The 21,225-nt window shown below is 48.6% G+C and overlaps 1 protein-coding gene across 2 annotated transcripts in view; it reads left to right on the plus strand.

Annotated features, from left to right (window-relative positions):
* The window catches only part of LOC125096937 (BEN domain-containing protein 5), a 1,594,254-nt gene that overhangs the window by 1,545,792 nt on the left and 27,237 nt on the right, over positions 1 to 21,225 (plus strand). For both annotated transcript variants that reach the window (XM_047724116.1, XM_047724117.1), the window contains exon 11: positions 1,349 to 1,511. In XM_047724116.1, coding sequence (XP_047580072.1) covers positions 1,349 to 1,511 — 163 coding nt within the window. The remainder of the gene's footprint in view (positions 1 to 1,348; positions 1,512 to 21,225) is intronic.

Raw genomic sequence — 21,225 nt, forward strand, 5'->3', positions numbered from 1 at the left:
TCATCTGTTCTCATCCAGTCTCTGTCTCCCTTCTTCTCTGATCCTTGGTACCTGACTCTAAAATGATTTCACTGCATGGACCTCAAGGGTCTTTTCAGATGTGACATTCTAATTTTCTGACCCCTTTCTTTACCTCAGAATTCACACACACACACACACACACACACACACACACACACACGCTTCTCTTTGTTTAAACTTGTCTCTAAATACCTGCCTTGTTTTGCTATTTTCTTTCTCCCTCTTTTCCTTCTTCTCTTACACCCTGCTTCACAAGACACACATTCTCTTATTAAAACCACAATCTGTTTATTTACTTAGAGCTCCATGGGTGACCACAGAATGCCCCCTTTAACCACAGATGAGTCACCCTCACAATTCCGTGAAATAAATATTATTACCACCTCCATTTTATAGATGAAGAAACAGGCTAAGCCAAACAAGGCAAGTTGCCTAACATCTCCCACATTTTTAAAAGATTTTATTTATTTATTTATTTATTTATTTATTTATTTATTTGAGAGAGAGCACAAGTAGAGTGAGGGTCAGAGGGAGAAGCAGGCTCCCCGCTGAGCAGGGAGCCCAATGTGGGACTTGATCCCAGGACTCTGGGATCATGACCTGAGCTGAAGGCAGACGCTCAACGACTGAGCCACCTGGGTGCTCCCATCTCGCACATTTTTGAACGGAGGCCTTGAGATGTCAACCTGCTTGTTCCTGTCCTCTCTCTGTCTACCGGGATGGGTGAGGCCAATACCCGAGTGGAGGAACAGCCATGATCCCTACCGCCTGGTGACGTTGGGTGGGAGTTCAGCTGCCCCTCGTGACGGGGGAGCATTGCGAAGGAGGGTTGGGATGTCTGGAGTCACTCGGTCCTCGGTACAAATCTGTGCTGTGTCCCTTGCATCCTCCATCTCTGTGAGCCTCGTTGTCTCCCCCAGAGGGGCAAAGCGGCAACACCTCCATCAAGGGGTTAGTCTGAAGCATAAAGGAGATGCCGTGTGGGAAACAACATTATAAAGTTGAAAGCACTGCCCAAATTTTAACTTTGATTATCATCACAGTATCAATGCTTCTTGCTCTCTCTCTGCTCTCCCTTGCTTCATCCATCCCCATTCAGAGTCCCACAAATATTTGTTCAATGGAAGTCACTATCCAAAGTTGGATGCCTTCTATTAGTTCTGTTTGTTTATTTCATCAGTCCCCATAATAACCCTGTGATGTGTGATTAACATCCCACTTTGCAGAGGAGGAAGCTGAGACCCAGATGTGTTTTAAGACTTGCTAAAATGCCAATAGCCAGCAGGGCCCGGTCCTGATTCTCTCTTCCCTGCTTTGTCTTTCCCAGTCCAGCACATCCTTTAACCGGGATGCAGTGAAAGCAGGAACCGGACGTCGCTTCCTCGGGGGGCTTCTGGACCACACGTCCTATTGCTACACCCTCGAGGTCTCCTTCTATAGCTACATCATTGGAGGCACCACGGCTGCTGTGCCCTACACGGAGGAAGCCTGTATCCTTGGCAAGTTCCCCCAGCCCGGGGCCAGCCCGCATCTAGCGGAGAGTATCCAGGTCTGGTGAGATTTAATGGGCAGATCAGGAATCTGGTCTCCAGCTCAGTGAGGGCTGACACTTTGGGGGTGAGGATGGAGGCTGTTCTGCTGATGGCATCTTTGGATTGTCCTTTATGGCCCTTACCCTGCTAATGGACACCCCCCCCTTCCCACCTGCCTCTGCTATGGCCTTATGCTGCTCTCATCTCTGTCTCCCCTCCATGCCCTCATGACGGAGTGAGTCTTCTGCCATCTAAGATATGTGAGCACACAGTCTGGAGGACCGTCCCTTGGGCTGCTGAGGAAGACCTGAGTGGTCTTGACTCCTCCTCCTAACCTCGAACATGTAAAACTGTATTTTCTCTTTTCACCTCCAATCTTTTTACACTCTTGCCCTCTTTCTCTTCTCTCTGCTCACCAGTTTTCATTGTACCATTTTTCTCTCCTTGTCCTCTCTCCTTCTAGCTCTAGTTTCTGTGTTTTTTTTTTTTCTCCCTACTATGTTCCCTCCCTCTTGTCTTCTTTCTTCTCTCTGTCCTCCTCTCCTCTCCTTCTCTTCCCATGCCTCTGTCTGCCCTGCCTTCCTTCCCATCCTTTGCACATCTTTCTTTCTGATTTGGCATTTCCTTCACCAAATTGTTTTTCCTCTTGACCTCATGACAACATTTTCCAAAAGCCCCTATGCTTGTTATAATGAAATTGCAGGTTATTTCCAGCTTGCTTGACTTTCTAGGGACTACTTTAGTCATTCTAGTTTCCTGGGTGTTGATTTTAATATCAAGGTCACTGCATAAGGATTGTGTCAGATTGTGACAGTTTTTGTGTTCCTTTATCTTTTTGTTTTTGGACTGACCCATTTCTCCTCTCCTAACACTGAGTTTTCTTAGAGAAAGGATTCTAGTTAACAGAGGAGAAAGGAAAGGGACAATATTAACTCTGTGTGTGTGTGTATATATATAAAAATTCTCTCTCCCCAAAGTGGAAGTGCTCCTTTTAGCCTTTTTCAACCTTGGGTGAGTGTTTCCAGAGTTTCCAGAGTTCCTGTCATACTCTGTGCAGGAAAAGCTCCTTTCTGGTTGGGGCATGACTCCAGACTAGTCCACCCAGTCAGCGCCAGCCTGGTGGCTCTGGGGGATCCAGTTACCTTGCTGAGTACATGGGAGGCAGGGCGATGGCGTCGGACGGAAGGATGAGCCAAGGATAGGTCAGGTGTTAGAATGGTGCTCCAAATCCGGCAGAACACCGGAAAGATCATGATAAGAGCTGAAAGTCCCCCTCCTTCCAGTTGCCAAGCCTGAGACAGTCATCTTAAAATCTGCTTTAATGTCTCAAGGCCAAGGGAGGAGGCTCTGTTCTGGGGTAGAGGACCCTGGCCACTTGTGTGTGCCTTGCTGTTCCTCCCTGCCCCTCCCCCACCCCCACACTTGATGTGTAGCCATGACTTCTCCAGGATCTGCTAACTCCTATAATACATAGAGAGGTGGCAGTCCACGCTGCTCCTGCTTTGCTCTCCCCAATGCTGCCTTTCTGAGCATGCGTGCCGGAAGGGATCCCACAGATTTATTCGTAGTGAGCGGTAGGTCCCACCCAAGGAGACCTGCACTGAGTCTGTGGTTGATTTCTGATGCCAGAGGTGCTTTCTCAGCACCTCACGTGCTTTTGTGTTGGAAGTAAATGCATTGCTTTGTAGACTGCCCCTCCCTTGGCCAGGCCCAGATTTCCCCCTCAACACCCAGTCCTCATTCATCAAAATAAACACACTGTCAGTACGTGCCAGGAATTCTACGAGGCACCCGGGGTAAAATACTCAACAACAAGCCAAGGTCCCTGACTCCCAGAGCTTTCGGTCTACTCCAGGAGGCGGGAATGACAGTATGGTCTGGGAGGAAGTCCTTCAGACTGGGACACGAGAGACCTGAACTACCCCTCAGCAAGTCTTGTGACCTCCCCAAGGTGAGCCTGTCCCCTTCACAGAGGGACTGTGAGCCATCGCTCTCCTAATCCCTGCTATGGAAATTAAATAGAGACCGTCACGAAAAATGAGGCATTGAGCAAAGAGCAGGTTTTCCATGGAAACAAATCTGGGTTTGAATCCTGGCCTAGCCACTGGCCAGATGTGTCGCCTTGGGCAACTTTTGTCATCTGACTGGGCCTCGGTGTCCTCCTCTATAACGGGAGGACATAGAACTAAACCTCACTGAGCTGCAGGGAGTTAAAATGAAGTAATGTGTGTGAATCTGCACTGTCAGCTTTCAGTATTCAGTGACTGTCAGTTAAAACATCCAAAAGGCGTAGGCAACTCTGAATGAGGACCTGCATTCGTGTGAAGAAGGGGCTGTTAGAACAAGGGCCATGGCCATGTTGGCGGGGTTCATGGGACAAAGGGTCTCATAGAGTCACCACAACTGAGGGCCTTGGCCTTCCAACACCAAGTAGCTCAGAGTGGGGGCTTAGGGTTCCCATGGCAGGGTTTCACGTCTGCCCCCCCAGAGCGGCCCTTCTCCCGTCAGGGCATGTGGAGAACACATTAGTTATCCAGGGCATGCTGGGTGAGAGTAAGGCCAGGGAAGGGATTAGGGAGGAGGGAATCCTGAGGGATGTTACACCCCAGCCCACAGTAACATCCGCCTCTCCACCCACTAGAACATATGTATCTGTCAGCTTAATTGTTCTCCCTGGAACCGCTCATGTTATTGGGGCTTGTTCTCCGACTTTAGTTCTCCGCTCCATCGGGGAAATGCAGCAGCTGACGCAGTCATTGATGCTTCCCCTGCTGTGTGACCTTGGGCTGCTTATCTCACTGCTCTGAGCCTATTTCCCCATTCGTAAGGCTGAAAGTAGTGATAATGCTCTGCAGGGTTCTTGCCAGAGTGAAATGATGCCGTGGGTCTCCAATCCACAGGCACTGCCTGGCACGTGATAGGTACTCAACAGATGTTCCTTCTGCCCGCACTTTCCTCACCCCCGTGCAGACTGCATAGCTTTCCTTTTATTGGGTGAGTCTTTAACCTGATGATCTGCCTCTGGGGTTTGAACGCTGATTCCACCACCATTACTGGGGAACCTGCCTTCTCTAGCTTCCGTGTCTGAGACTTCTACCTGTCAGAGCCGTGGAATCTCGGGTGGACTTGATGTCTACTATGGTCCCATCCGGCTCGGATATTCTAAGATTTTTTTCTGATTCTGAAATCTGAAATTTTATAATCCCATGCTTAGATGAATTTATGAAATCAAGAATCCACAATTCTCTTGTTTGGCGAGTCTAAAGATGGGGTGATTCCTTGAGCATAAGCATTCAGTCTAATAGGGAAAACCAATACAAAGGTGTTCTGGACAGCCAGTCAGGCAAAGCCCAGAGCTGCTTTCATTCTTTTAATTAAGGGAGTCTTAACTCAGGGGCTTCTGCATGGACTTCAAGAAGAGCCTATGAACTGTCCACAGTTTATGCAAAACTGTCAGTAAAGATGCATAGTTCATTTTTTAGAAGGAAAATGCATGGCTTTTAACAGAATCTAAAAGGGGGTCATCTTCAGAGGCTTCTGCCCTGGCTGATGACGGTCTCTGTCCATGTGTCTGATATAGGAGTCCTGCATGTCAGTTCTGCTTTGCATCGTTCTAGCTAAGGGCCTTAACCCAGTTAATTAACCACTCTGAACCTCAGTTTCTTCATCTGTAAAGTAAGGATAACGATTATTTGGTTCACAGGGTTGCTTTGAGCGTTACATGGAAGAATGCAGATAAATCACTGGGCACACACTCAGTGCCATTAAACATCCCTCTCCTTCCCTTCCTGTGGTTTGTTGTTTTTGTTGTCATTGTGAAATGATAAATTCTGGAGAATTTTGGACCATTCTTTAGCAAACCCTATTTATAATTTACTGGCCTGCCAAGTCATAAATATGCTCTGTTCAAATAATTAAAAAAAGAAGAAGAAGAAGAAGAAAAATAAGAGAGAGAGAGAGAGAGAGAGAGAGAGAGAGAAAGGCTAAACTGGAATCATAAAATAACCCAGAGCTTCTCTGGCCTTTGCTCCAGGAAGTAGCTCTTTGACATAATGGATGAGACCTTGGGTCCTGAGCAAACTGGTTTCCACATAGACTTATAGTTGTGGGCATATTGAAATCAGAAAATGCTGGCTGTGGGAGAAGAGAATGGCTGGTGTGGCCCAGAAAAGACGCAGAAATTTAGAATTCAGCTAACTGGCTTGGTCTGAGTGTACAGCCTACTATGTGCCTTGCACCGGGTTCTCTGAAATAGGCATCAGACGGTGGAGATATCATTTATTTACTTGCCCATTGAACACAACTCATTAAATACTAGAAATAGATGGATAAGGCATGGGCCCTGCCTTTAAGGAGGAGATAGTTTGGAAGGAGGGAGAAAAGTAGAGACAGCAGCATCAGAGAGTCAACGCTAGGGCAGAGGGGAATTCTGCCGGTCAGAGAAGCATATGGGAGTCAGGTAACCCTGCAGGAGTGGAAGGGAGGAGAGGGAAGAAAGGTTTCCCAGAGAAAGAGAAATTAAGTCTCAGACCTAGAGGATAAAAGGCACACAGGCAGGAGGAGGGGTTGCGGGGCTGGGGGGGGGGGACAGCCTTCCTGGCAGATGTAGACATACAGGGGAGAACCTGGATGACAGAGAGAGAACACGTGTGTCCAAAATAATGGAGGGTAGTTGGGGCTGTGCCCGAAGCAACAGGTGATGAAAGAAACACAGGCAGAGTTGATGGAGAAGAGAAGGGGAAAGATTTGGGAACTCTGTAACAGGTACATTGAACAAGCTGTGCCCACAGGGTGCAATTAGAAAGTATTTTTTGTCCCCCACTGACCCTACAGATAGATGGAGATAGATTATAGATCTAGATCTAGACATATAAAAGCTCTGGCAGGCCCCATGACTTTCTAATATCTCTCAGGAAATTAAAAGTTTTCTAATTAACTCTAGTCACCAAAGAGTCTCAGTTCAGCAATGACTATGTCTGGTCCAGTCAAAGCCATCACGGCTCTTCAAAGTAAAAACCCACCCCGTCCTCCAGCTCAGGCTTGTCTTAAGCTCAAGGTGACTTGTGTTTGCTCAGCTTGTCTTGCAGCAGCCCCCCCCCCGCCCCCAAATTGCTAACCCCAGGTGTTCAGCCCTCCAAGTTTGAGCAGGATGAGGGAGAGGAGGAAAGGAGTGGGAAGGTCTTAGGCGACTGGTACTTTCTAGAGATGGCATGAGCAAGCCCTCATAAGCTTCTTCAGGCATACCTTCCCTGGCCTTGGGGTGCCATGGATATTGGCAAGTCCATCTGTTCAAGCCAGGTGTTTATTTCCTCAGTCCCTAGTGATCTGGTGGTTCACCTCTTTGGATCACTGTACCCCTCCAGTAGCCCTCTTGTCTGAGGGGGAGCTAAAAGTTGCAGAACAGGCTTTCCGGTTTCTGGTCCTGCCTGCCTGTCTCATACCTCACTTTGAAATGTAGTAGCTGTAGACTTGGGATCTTGGCTAAAACCAAGAGGAAGACAGTTCATTTTAACAGCAGGTTTCAGTATCTAACAGTTAGGATTGAGTATCTTTGGTGATTACTTGGATGTGGGGTTAAAGGATGAAGTCAAGGAACATACCCCATTTTCTTGATTTGGAACAATGTGGCAGATGGTGGGACCGGTCACTTAAATTGGAGAAAGGGATTGGGGAAGGGATATTCTGAGCTCAAGGATGAATCAAGTGTGGGGGGTTCCTGTGGCATGCAAATGAAGAAGTTTAGGAGGCAGATGACTATATGAGCCTGAAGTTCTGGAGAGAGGTCTGGACTTTGGCCAGAGTCATAGTAGATTTTTCTACAAAGTACTATAGGGTCATAATGGAGGGAGTGATGTTCCTGGCATGCACAGTCATGCACACTCCCTTGATGAGTTGGTGAAAAGAATGCTGAACTAAGATCCCCATTCCAGTATAGCCCTTTGCCCCTTGCCTCCCTCATAAAGCTGTGTGACCTTAGTTAAGTTACTTCACCTCTCTGGCTACAGTGTGATACTAGGTAGAACTAGTATCAGTGACTGCCAATGAATGAATGAATGAATGAAGCAGAAGCAGGCCTCGCCACTATCTGCTAGCTGGCTCCTAATAGGACAATGGATGATATGATCTTGTGTTGCTCAGAGGAATTATCAGAATACATATATGTGTGTATTGGGGCTGTTGGAGGAGGTGTGGTGGGGCAGGCAGGTACTGCCTGGATTTTCTCTCTTGGTAAGGAGGCTTCACCTTTTAGACAGAAGAATAAGAAGCCGTCAGGTCTGACCTGTTGGTTGGCATGTACTAATACCTATGTACTTCCCAGTTCCTGATTGTCATGCCCAGGGTCAAGCCTTGGTTAAAATTCATAAGCAAAAAATGCTTCAATCAGAGGGCTTTGGGAACAGAAGACTAAACTGGATGGAGGCCTGTGGCTTTCTTTTTCTCCTCCATGCAGGTATGCACTAGAATTTGATTTTTAAACATGAGCCCTTACTAAATGGCTGAGTGAATGAATGACTGATAGCAAGTAGCAGTAGTAATGGTAAGAATAATAACATTGAGAAATGCTTTGTGAGACAGGTCAGGATCCCTTCACTGGAGGACTGGCTTGCCTCTAATTTACCATGTTGGTTTGGGAAGATCTGTTCCCTATTCTGGGTTCAAATTTTCCTGTCTTCAGTTTAGAAGATGAAATGATATGATTTCTAAATCCTTAGCTCACTAGCTAGATGGGTAGATAGATAGACACAGAAAGAATCATTTGATTTTTGGCCTTTGAAATAAGCACCCCCACTTTACAGTAGGGAAACCAAAGCCCAGGAAAGTCAAATAACAGGCTCAGGTTTATTCTCTCAATCCTGCCTGGTGTCCTTGTCTTCCTTTCTTCCCTGCTCTGCGGTTGGCCTAAATTCCCTCCATTTCCTGGAAGACAAAAGCCCTTTCCTGAACCCCACATAGTTGGGGTGTACCAGCCAGCCCTGTCCATCTGCTAGCCCCGCTCTCCATAACCCTTACCCCTGGCCTTGACCCGGTTATAATCTCTGATCACCCAAATGTCACACAGACCCTTCATCTGTGGTGCCCAAGCTGGGCTGCCTTGCCCTTTGAGAGCCCCACTTGGGCCCCGTTGCCTCCTACCTCCACATCAAAACATTCCTCCTCTCCAGGCCTAGAAAACCAAAATGTCATTACCTTCCCCCAGCCTCCCTCATTCCCACAAATGAGGTTTCTAAGGGTTTTATCTGCTGTTGTCAAGTTTATAGCCATAATTCGAAATGCTGTTAATATTACTGACAGCAGAGAGCTACAAATTACAAAGTTGTAAAGTTTCTTTATGGTGATAACTGTCATCCTTCACCAGCAGCACTGTGAGGCTCCATGGAAACCAAGTTGATGATAAAGAGAGTTGATATTGTTTCAGGATTATGGCTGTTAGCTGACGGTCAGGAAAAGTCCTGGCTAGTTCTTCAGTAATTCGAACCTGTTTGTTTATATTCATGGTCATTTGCACACTCATGTGCACACTTACTTGTGTTCCCATCCTCTTGTTTTATGGATGTGGGGAGAGCCGCCAGCATGGAAGAATTTTATCAAAGATCAGTTCGAATCTGTTGCAGACTTACACCTAACTTTGACCAACTTGAAGGACAAAGAGAGGGACCATGTGCCACACTGTGGGTGTTTAATAAATAATTGTCGAATGGCTGAATGCCTGGAATACTTGGAGGGTTAGACAATATTAAGAATAAAGATGTTAAATAATTTCTGCCTTTAGTATAAAATAAAACAAAAGCAGCTTTAGAAGTCCTGATTCAGGGAAATCAGGTTTTCTGTGTAGAAAAATGGTCTAGGCATCTTAATTGACACTATTAAGCTCAATATGTAGCAATGGCCACATCCACCACACACTGTCCTCCTGCTGAAATTGATGCTGACTGGTTGCATTAATGGAATCAGGAGTCAGGAGCAAGGAGATGCTGCCCTTTCTTTGTCCTGCTGTGTCACTGACTGCTGGAGTCCCATGGTTGTTTCTGGCCCCTACTCTATGCAGGACATTGAGAAAATGGTATAAGCCCTCTGAAGCACTAAGATGGGAAAGGAAGACAAAACCAGGTTGGCCAACTATCCAGGTTTGCCTGGGACCTAGGGGTTTCCTGAGACAGGGGACTTCCAGTGCTGAAACCAGGATAGTCCTATGCAAACCAATGTGGTCAGTCACCCTATCCAAAGCTATGACCTGTGAAGAACTTGTCAAGGAATTGGGGATATTTTCCTTTTGGAAGCCTTGATTTGGTCAAATTTCTAAAGAGCTGTCATGGAGCAGAGAGAGTCAATCTGTTCTGTGTGGCCCTAGGGGTCAGAACAAGTGCCAGTGGGAGGCAGCTTCATTTTGAACCTCTATGTGGAAGAAGACAGGACCACGTTCACTGAGCATCTCTTGTGCACCAGAACCTGGCCTGGGGATGCAGACTCAAGTGGTCATGCAGTTTATGGGGATGCAGACTCAAGTGGTCATGACCTCTGCCCAGAGAAGTTCCTGGTATGGTGAGGGAGACAGGCAGGAAAGTGACTACTAGAGCACAGTGCTGTGACAGAGGGAGGACACGAGAAGTGGCTAGAAGGAGCATCAGACCCAGCCTTGGGGATGCCAAGGGTAGGAGAAAATGCAATGAGAAAGGTACCACACAAGAGCCTTGTGGGCCAGGAGAGTGCTGTGTGCAGGGTCTGGAGCACTGGGAAAGCTGCTTCCCTCCTTTGGACGAGTCCAGGCCTTGGGGTATGAGATAGTAGGGGTGAGAAGCATTGAGGCTAGAGAGGACTGTGGGAACCAGTTGGTGGTTTCAGGGAGAGTGTCATGGTGCATGGGGAAGATGGTGGCTTGGGGCAGCTGGGGATAGAGTGCAACCCAGAGCCTTGTCATCTCCCAACCCTTCAAGTACCACACTCAGCCTGCCTTCGTCTCTCTCTTCTTGTCTGGCTGTGCTCCCTGGGAACTGGCTCTGTAAGTGAGTCAGAGGATCCTCTTCTTCCTAATTCCCTAGGGAACCCAGAGTTCCAGCTTCCCAGATGACCGCATATGACCAGAGGTTTGGGGATATCTCCCGGTAGCATCGTTGTGTAATGGGCAGTGTTCCCAGGTGAGATTCTTGATGTGTTGACTTTTGTTAATCTGGTCTCTGCCACTGGCCTGCTGTGTGATCTTGAGCAAATCATTGGCCTTCCCTGATCCCACTTTCCCATCAGTGACATTAAGAGTTTGGACAGAGGGCCTCCATCCTCCAAATCTCATTTGAAGAGCCTCTTGAACCTGAATCTAACTCATTTATTGAACATCTACTAAGTACTGAACACGGTCATCCCTAGGATTTTGTCCAACCTCTGAGGGCATGGGCCATTCTCCTCAGGACCACCATCCCTCCCTTTCTTCCGGAAAGCCCTGGAACCAGCACCTCAACTCTCACTTCCCACGCAGCAGGCTACACGCCCAGCAAGACACACGGCCTGTCTGGCGTTTCTTATCCATCAATATTTTCCTCAAGATGATACATGTCCTGCCAATAAGAGGAGGCAGCTGCCAACTCTGTCTGAGACAAGGGCCTTTAGCTGGGGTCGTGGCCGTGCTTGGCTTGTTGATGTGTCTCAAGAGGCAGGAGTTGGGCGTCGTGGCTGGGAGGATGAAAGACGGCACTCGGACGGAGGAGAGTCAGGACCTGCTCTCACTCTATGCAGATTTTGCAGGGAGTCAGTGGAGATGCAACAGAAGACAGAGAAGGCTTGGATTTTAGTTCAAAGCAAAATATATTTACAGTATCTACAGAGCTCCTACAGAATGCAAAGCCCTCCAGTGGACTATCAGGAAGTGAACACCACTTACCAGTATATAAGATACATTCAGAATCATCATCTTGTTTGCTCCCCCACCACAACCCAGAGAGATGAGCATTGTTATTTGTATTTTATAAACAAGGAAGGTGCATCTTGACCCCATGCCTACCCAAAGCCACAACCAGTCCCTGACTCCAGAAACCTGCAAAGTGAGAGTCAGATGGAGGAGGCCTGTCAGGTGACACAGTCTGTAGGTAGTGGAGCGATGCCCTCCCAGGAGCTTGGATTTGTGTCTTTTGATATCAAATCCAAATCTGATTGCCCCCCCCAGAGGACACGTTCTTTAAAGAAACCAGTTGTCTGGCGGAGGAGCTAAGAGTAGCTGAGATGTAATCGATGCCATTGTTCAGTAATAGGATAAAAAGGGGCATGGTCTTTCGAGCCAGGCTGACCTGGGTACAGATCTTGGCTCTGCTATTTGCTAGTTGTGTGACCTTGGGCAAGCGACCTCATCTCTCTGAGCCTCAGTTTGCCCTTTTATAACAATGATGATTAGGAAACATACCTCATAGGGTTGTTCCAAGTAGATGGAAACATAAAAAAAATTCTCGGGTTCCCAACAGATTACCTGGAACATGGTAGGCACTCAATAAATGATAGCTTTATTATTAGTATTACCAGTCAAGTACTGACTTGGGTGAGATCTAAGTAATAAGCTTCTGGGACATCAGGAAAAGATGAAATCGGTGCAGACTGGAGGTTTGATGGAACCTCCCTTGAAGGGTTCTTAAGATTCTTAAGGGATTTCTAAGATTCTCAAACAGCAATCCTCTTAAAAGTGTTTGGAGTTCTCAACTATCCCTTGTGGAATCAGACTCCATTATCTGTACTCATATGCATAATGCAAAACTTTCACCCATACAAAGTCACTCATGACCAGGTGGGGCTCCATCTGTCATGAGGATGGTGACTGAGGCCAAGACTCAGTCTGAGACAAAGCTAGGTCTTTGGTGATGCTGGTATCACCAGTCACCATAATCGTCTACCATGACAGACCTCTGTCATGGTAGACGGTTAGCACACTTGGGTTCTCATCATGGAATGTAAGAACTGGAAAGTACAGTGATTTCTTGTTTCATGTGATAACATTCCATCTCTGTGCCTCAGTTTCCCATTCTTCCTGCTGTGCCCACCTTGCGAATGGCTGCGTAGTTCAGTGGCATCATGTGCAAGGAATGGTTTTGAAGATTAGCCTGCCTGTACTCACAGAAGGGGTGATTCTGGGTGAGCGGGGCAGGGGAGGGGGGTCCTGGGGAGAAGCTGGAGGTATGTTGCTCTTCAGGACAGAAATCTGGGGTAGGGTCAGGGCAGGAGGAAGGCAGGAAGCAGGTGCTGGGCTGGTGTAGAGACAGTCAAGGGAGACCCAAACCAATTCATGGCCTGTCTTGCGTCCACAGGGATGGGCGCAGGGACCTGGCTCCATCGGAGAGGTGCTGGTAGCCCCCCAGCCTGAGTAAGAGACTGGCCTCTACTCCTGACTCTGTGCCTCTTGCTGTCTGCCTGGCAGGGCCCACCAGCTGCAGCTCTGCTGCTGTTGTCTGAGGTTCAAGTGCCCTCTCCTGGCCCCCAGGGTGCATGGCTGCCTGCGAGAGTCTAGCTTCCTCCCTACAGAAGATCAGGAGGCTGCCAAGTCCTTTGTCTGGGCTGGGATCTGAGCTCTGAGGGGGCCTGAGCCACCTTGGTGGGGCAGAGCGGGGAGGAGCACATCCCCTTCACTTCCCCCAGATTTCTCTCCCACATGGACAGCCCTCTTCCCCACCCATTTCTTTCTTCTTCCCTGTCTCTCATTCTCCTTTTTTACTATTTCTTTTGGTCTGACTCTCATAGACATACATACAAACAGACACATACTTATCTCCATCCAGTATGCCCTCCCCTACCTCCTCCCCTTCCAGACTCTCCTCCCCTCCTTGCCACTTTTCCTTCCTCTCTCCCTCTCCTCCTTAGCTCCCTTCTTCTCTTAAGGAAAACAGTGGCAAATAGTGGAAATGTTTTGCACCCAAAGCCGCCTCTGAGTTCAGCATTCTCCATTCATAGGATCTTCAGCAGGTGCTCAGGGCTCTGCTGGGTGCAGAGGCTGAGCCGGGGGCTGCCCAGGGTGGGCCTCAGAATGTCCTCCCCTTCTAGGCTGCTAGCAGCCCCATTTTGTGGGCCAGTCCTTCCCGTTCTTCCCACCCTTTCTTCTCCCGTCCTCCATCTGTCCTCTCTCCCTCCTCTTTCCCCTCTCCTCAGGCTTCAGTTCAGATTCAGATTCAAATACCATTTGTTGAGCTTTTCAGAGAAGTGGGGACTTGACCTTCACCTTGAAGAACCTGTCTTTCAGGGATCACTGTTTCTCTTCTGCCTCCTCCACAGTGAGCAGAGTGTGGCTTCTTGACAAAGGGTGTGATCCGGGCATGTGAACCGAGCTAGGGACAACCAGAGGCTGTGAGAATGTCACGGGGAGTGTCTCTGTGCACAGTGCGTCCTGTGGGGAAGGAGCCATCTCCTGAGGCCTCACATGACATCCTGGTGTATGTGTCCACAGGCTAGCTATTTTAATCTGCTTGCTCATTTATTTACCGTTTGTGCTAATTGCAACAAAGGTTGCAACAAATGCCACAATAGAGCACCACAAAGCATTTCCCAGCACTGAGCTCTTAAGGAAACATCTCACCCAGGGACCCATGTTGGGAGGAGTGACCTCCGCCTGGCCTCTGAGCCTTCCTTCCCTACACGCCAACACCAGCACCATGATGCTGCCCCTCGCAGTGCCACCTGATGAGAACCAAGGGCCCAGTCCCCAAACACGCTCCCAGCCCGCAGCTGCCTGACATCTAGCCAGCTGCTCCATTAACACGGGCTGCATTTCCCACACCATCCTCGGGGAACGTGGGGTCTCTCAAACTAGCTACAGGGAAGCCAGGACAGCCCACCGGTCCAGACTCAGGCAAGCGCCGAGACTGTGGGTATTTGAGCTGCTGTGGTTTAGGGTCAGGAGCCTACATTGTCTGCAATCAAATCCTCACTCTGGCATTTCTGAGCCCTGTGCAACTTCAGGCAAGTTCAGGCACCTCTCGGGGCCTCAGGCTCCTTACCTGGAGAAAAGAGATAATGGTACAGACGCCCCAGGGTTTGTGTGTGAGATTAAATGAGAACGTATGTAAGTCCTTGCCACCCTGACTGGCTCCTGCTAAGGGAGCTGTGATCACACATTACCATTCTGTGTGATCCCTTCATGGCGATCGCGGTAGATCGGGGGTCTGCTGAGTGGACGGACAAGCTACTCAGATGGAGGGTCTGCTGTCTGGATGCAGCATCGTCCACACCATCCATAAACCCAGAAGACTAGTTTTAAAGCAAAGGGAATTCTTCCTTTGAGTACTTTCACAAGGAAACAGTGACTTTGGTCTGCCCCGACTCATTTGCAGTGAGGGCAGACTGGAAAATCCCAAGCTCACTTCCCTTTGGCTAAGCATTTCGGTGAGAATATCTGCAAGTGAGATTCTGGGAGTGGAAAGAGTGTAAAGCATGGGGAGCTACCTGAGTCTTGGAAAGTTAGAAAGCTCTCGAATGAAGGAAAATATCTATGGCTTGCCTGCCCTGTGGTAGACACCGTGCTAAGTGCTTTATTAGCTTATTGGTTTCTCACAGCAACCTTATGAAGGAGCTACTCTTCCTGTCTTGCAAGTGAGAAAATGTTGGCTCAAGATATTAAGTCACCAGGGGTCACACAGCTTGGGCAGGGCAGAGCCAGACTCTGAACCCAAGCCGTGTCATCCCGTAGCACCTGTTCTGCCCTTGTGCTCTCAGCCAGACTCCGGAGAGATTTCACCTGCCCCATCTCACCCAACCCCACCCCTCCCCAGCCCTCCAGCATGCTCTGCTCCTCAGGGAGGCAGCCCACCACTAAACCCGGGCAGAGCTGACCCCTCTTTCCAGATACACTGTCTCACACCGTCTCTCCTCGGGGCTGGCTCTCCACTGAGTGATGGAGAGTTTTCACTTGGCCTAAACTCCTGCATACCTCGGCGCCAGAGAGTAATTGTTGAGGGAAAGTTACTGGGCTCTGCCGAAAGTCATTTTTAGATTCCGGAGCAGGACAAGTAGGAACAATGACATCACATGTGCATGACTAATTCAAAGCACTTTAATCTTCAAAATGTCAAACTTTATGGTCAGTGGCTGTTCCACAGTGAGCGATGGCACGGTGAATATTAACATACCAGAATGGCAGGGCTTCGAGATGGGGAGTCTTTGTAAGGGCAAACCGTCTCCAAAGGGGGCCGCCAGGACTTGCAGGCCAGCTTAGAAGCACAGTTGGCGGAAACACAATGACATTGTGAATGTCCACCGATGATTAATCTGTTCCAGGTAAATGTGCACGTCAGCAGGGATCTCTACCACAGCCCTGAAAGATAAGCACTGTGGTCCCCTTGGTGCAGGAAGCAGGGAGAGGACCCTGAGGCTCGGAGTAATCGGGATTTTTGCAAGGTCATGTAATCGGCAAGGGCTTCTGCTGATTCCCAAACTCAGGTCTCTCAGCCTCCAAAGCCAGCTCTGTCTGCTGCTGCCACAGCAATTGTCTTTTGCCTTCATGGCTTTAAAGTGATTGGAACTCATCCATGTTGGGTCTGTCAATGATCTGAGACAAATCTGGAACAAGTAATATATAACCTTCCGTCTGTGTCAAGATACAAGGCCTTTGAAAAGGCCCGTTGGGTTCCAGCCTCCTGGAAATCAGGGGAGCCAGGCTGGAGTTCAGACTTCCAGAAACTTCTTGTGTGACCTGGGGACTTCATTTTCCTTCTCTGGGCTTTCATTTTCTTATCTATAGTGTGCTAGAGGGATTCATGGAAAAACAAATATTTACCAAGCACCCACTCTGTACCAGGTCCTGTGCTTGGCATTGGGGATCAAAGTTGAATAGACATTGATTCGTCACTCAAGAGGACAGTTGAACTAAGGAATATATGATGTCCCTTCCTGTTAGACATTCTCTGAACTCACATTGCAACCATAAGTACAGATGATGAGTCAAGGGTATTTGATCCTATTCAGTGTGTCTTAAATCTACTGGAATCTAGACCCAAGGCTTTGAGCTATATCCCAACAGGTCCAGGGTTAAAGCATGCACAGAGACCAGTGGGTCCAGGTAGAGAGGGTAGAGAGGCAAGTGAGCACACAGAAACCCAAGGGACCCAGACACTGGCCATTCATTTATCCAGTTATCTACTCATTTGTTTGACAAGGAGTTTCTGCGCACTCCTTCTGTGTCAGGTCCCATACTGGGTGGCTGGGGACACAGAAATGGATCAAGAGAGGCCCCTGCATTCCAAGGTACAATGTGATAGAAAAGTTGATGTGCAGATGTTACAATTTATGAACCTTTTAGGCCAACTTCCAGAGACATGACATGTCATGCTGCATCAAGAGCTAGGAACATCTAGATCCTCTAGTGCTGGGAATGACAGTGGACGGAGTGTTCTTTCTTGACGCACTGATGTTGAGTGACTTGCTTTGGTGAAGGTGACACTAACAAAACTGACTTGGGTGGTCTTCAACCTCCCTGTGAAGCTTAGCGTGACACTGGCTATCGCAGCCATCCACCAGGAAAAGGTACGTCACAGGGACCCCCTGCCACCTCAGGCCAGCCTTAGAAGATCACTGGGGACCCTCCTGCTGCCTGCAGCCACGGTAGCCTGGAGCCCTACCTTCAGGTTGGGATGGCCAAGTTCATCCTAGATTAATCAAATCAGCTACATGCATACCTGGGAGAGAAAGAAGGAAAAATAGATAAAATTATGAGGGAAGGGAGTGAGATAGGAGCTGCCCGGAGGATGGGGGCCTTGTTTTGTGTGCCCTGCTGAGGAGCCTAGTGCTAGTCATACTGAGTGATGATCAGATTTGCAGGATTCTTGCCCCACTGAGGGAGATAGCAAGCACAAGACACCCTGGAGTGTGGGGGGCCACATATGATCTCCCAGCTGAGTTTTCCATCAGGTCTACCATGAGGACCAGAGCATCTTCCGTGCTCCCAGCCGAGGAGGAAAGTGCATCACAGAGATTCCTACCCCCCATGCTTTGGTGGGTTGCTGCTGTACCAAGGCACTGATACATCAGCCTGCACCAGCCTCTCGAGGCTAGAGGGGCCCAGGCTCTGGTGCCAGTGACCTCCAGCAGAAAGCAACCCCTCCCTTCTCCCTTCACTGTGCAAACAAATAGCCTCTTCTCTGTGAGTCACTGCATGAAAGATCGAGAAGCACTGGCTGAGCATGAGGGGCCCAGCCTTCTAGCTGCTCTACCTCCTTTAGGCCCCAAACATGTCTTCCCTCTCTCGGATGGTGAGCAGAGAGCAGAGAGCCAGTGTTACACCCTTGCATCCATAATATACTGTCTGAGGATTTTTTATTACCTTATCAAGACAAAGAGCAATGGACTGCATTTAAATTCAGGACTGAACCGACTGCAGCATCATGTCTGAATCCTTATAGCAGCTTCTGCTCTAGCTTGGAGAACTGCCCCAGACTAGCCTCTACTAGGGCAACGGTCCCCACCCATTCCACCTCCTTCCAGTGCTGGGCCTCCCATGTACTTAGATGGGAAAAGAAAGGAGAGAGCATGGTATGGGCCCACACTGCTCTCAGAGCATAGGAATGTCTGAGTGTAGAGAGGGCTAGAGCAAGTGGGGATGCCTTCCTGGAGGTGGTGAGCCTTATGATAAGATTTAACAAGGTGCAGTAGCTCACAATGTCCAGGGTTTTCACCTACACAGTGTCACAATGAATCATCACAACAATTCTCTGAAGGAGGAACAATTATCCTCATTTTACAGCTTCAAAAACAGAGGCTCTGTGAGGCCGGATAACTTGACAGAAATGCACAATGTGGTTGGAGTCAGGTTTCTCCGGAGAAGCAGAAGCAATAGGATGTATATAGAGAGAGGGGTTTATTTTAAGGAATTGGCTCACGTGCTTCTGGAGGCTGGTAAGTCCAAAATATGCCAGGCACACCAGCAGGCTGGGGACTGTACAGTTCACTCCTGAAGGCTGCCCATTTCAGAACTCATTCTTGCTCGCAGGAAGTCAGTGTTCTGTCCTTGTCAGGCCTTCAGTTGACTGGATGAAGCCCACCCACAATATGGAGAATAATCTGCTTTACTCAAAAGTTCACCAAGTGAAGTGGTAGTTTCTTTCAAAACATCCCTCACAGAAACATCTGGAATAATGTTTGACCACTTAAGCGGTCATCGTGTCCCGCCAAGGTGACACATAAAATCAGTGGTCACAGTGGCAGAGCTTGGGTTTGACCCCATGTCTGTTGGCTATAGATCATGACCCTAACGACTTCACAGCACTCCAAGGGAACTCTTCCGGGCTCTAAAAAAGAAGAATTTGAAGTGGTGGCATGTGGTCCCATTTAAGAAATTTCTATTGAGGGTCTTCATTGTATCTAGCTCTGTTAATACTGAGATTTAAAATGAAACCAAACCAAATAGCATCCACTCCATGGTCTGCTGAAGGAACTTACACAGTCAGGTGGTGATGCAGAGAAGTCCTTCCTGACAGTGGATCATCATGAATGAAGCAAGCCTCAGTGGTAGGACTGAGCACAGTAAGGAACTGGCCTGTCTGGAATGGCGAGTTCATACCAGGGAAGCCCAGGAAACACAGCAGGCCGCATTCTGGAGCCAGATAATAGCCATGAGTGCCATAGTACTAATTTGATGTTTTAGCTTATAGGCAATACTGAGCCAGAGAAGGTTCTTGGTCAAGAAAATAGCATGAGGAAATGACGGTATTAACAGGAGAAACAGATGGTGTATATAGGAGGAGATAGAGAAGGGGAGCCAGGTCCGCTTACTCTAGACCAGTGGGCCCTTCACCTTAGTATGATTTTGGAGACATTGCAGAGCCCATACTTCATTCCCCAATCAAGAGAGAAAGCTGCTGGTTAGCAGGGGTCAAGTGTTTCTCCCACCTACTGACTTCTCAGTGAAGGTGCAAAATTAAGAGACTTGATTAGGCAGCAGGCATTGCCTTAAGTATTTTCCCTAAAAAACCACACGAAGAGGATAGGACAAGATTACTGTTCTCGTTAGACTGATGAGGTCATCACAAGCACCTTTCCCAAGGTCAAACAGCTGAGATGATCTGACCTCAGAGTCATCACTGTGGGACTCCACAGTCGGGGCCCTGAGCCACTGAACTTTGCTGGGCTGTGGTGTTGGGAGGGGCCCTGGATATTCCAGCATCCTGGGGAGAAGAGAGGAGTAAATGGAGAGGCAAAGAGGAAAAACAAAGAGTTGAGGAAACACAGGTCATTTTTGGAAGATTTCCACACCTTACCAAGGCCTGACTCAGGAACAGGTGCTGGAAACAGAGACATAACCATATCCGGAAAAACAGAATGCCAGCCAGAAGAGACCTCAGAAGAGACGGTGATCACTTGCCAGAACCCAGCCCGAGCTAGAAACCCAGCTCCACTCACTGTCAAGACTGTTTCTGTTGGCACTGGGAGAGGATTCATTTCTTACTGCTAGCAGGTCCCTCTGCTGGACTCTCATCCCTACAAGCAGGCCAGTCCTTCCCAGTTAACCCTCCATGCTAGGATGGAGTAAACCCAGGAGAGGCAGAGATTTCCTGGTTTGCTCCCATCTGTAACCATTGTCTTACCTGGTGGGAGGCATCATCTGCTGTAATTAGGCTTCATTAAAATGCTGATTAATAACATCTTGCCTGGGCCAGGCAGATGCTGGGATTGCCCTCCTCAATGTAAATGTGAGTGTTCTTTGCAACTATTTACACACAGCACCTCTGCAGGGCCCTCAAAGGAAGGAGACCACAGGCTGTTCAAATGGCCCAGCACAAGGAAACCCAAGGCAAGGAGATGGCAAGAAATGGAAGTGGAGTCTGGGCATGGAGGGCCAAGGGGGCCAAGCTAAGCTCCCAGTCTAGGTTACAGATGAAGCCACACCAACTGGTGGCCCATGGCTGATTCCTTTCTGCAGATGGTGGCTTTGGCCAAGAGAATGTTTGCTGGCTGGTGAGTTGGCTGGTTGGTCGGTTGGTTGAGTGTTGAGTTTGCCATAATCCTATTGTTTCGCAGCTGTCATTGCACACATTTCTATGATGGGCCCACTCCTTGAAGAACATTTGAGTCTGTGACCCTTGTGTACCTGATAGGTAAGAGATGAGGCAGTGAAAAGAAGAAATTTATAGGCAGCGGGAGGGTGTGAACAAAGAGATAGAAAGGTACAGAGCAGGAGTGGGGATCAGGTAGTTATTGCAGGCCCCAGAGAGGATGAGGTGGAGCCCAGAGGTAAAGGCAGTGTGAGTGTGCGGGTGTCCTCATGTCATCTCCAGTGGTTGGAGTGTGAGTGTAGGGGGCTGAGAGAGGTGGGCCAGGTGGGGCTGCAGAGGAGAGGACAGGAGCCAGTGCCCAGAAGGAGGCCTTGAATACCATGTTTAATGGGCTAGGGCTTGACCAAGAAAAAGTATGGAACCCATTAAAAAGGAGTTTAAGTCAGAGAAAAACAGTCTTACCTTGTCTTAGAAATGTCACTCTGGCAAGTTGACATGAACGGACTAGATAGCAGCAAGGAGAAACCAGAGGCTATGGGGATAATCTAGAAGCGTGACCATAAGGCCCAAACCAGGGCAGAGGCAGTACGGTAGGGAGGAGGAAAGACTCGAAAGTCAGTTCTGGGGGAACTCAGTAGGAGATCCACTGGTTTCCTTCCTTGAGGGAGACAGCCGTGCTCCCTGTTGGTCACAGGCCTGCTGTCCTGTCCATAGGGTTTCCAGGAGAA

The sequence above is a fragment of the Lutra lutra genome, chromosome 4 (assembly GCF_902655055.1).
Source record: "Lutra lutra chromosome 4, mLutLut1.2, whole genome shotgun sequence".
Taxonomy (NCBI): Eukaryota; Metazoa; Chordata; class Mammalia; order Carnivora; family Mustelidae; genus Lutra; species Lutra lutra.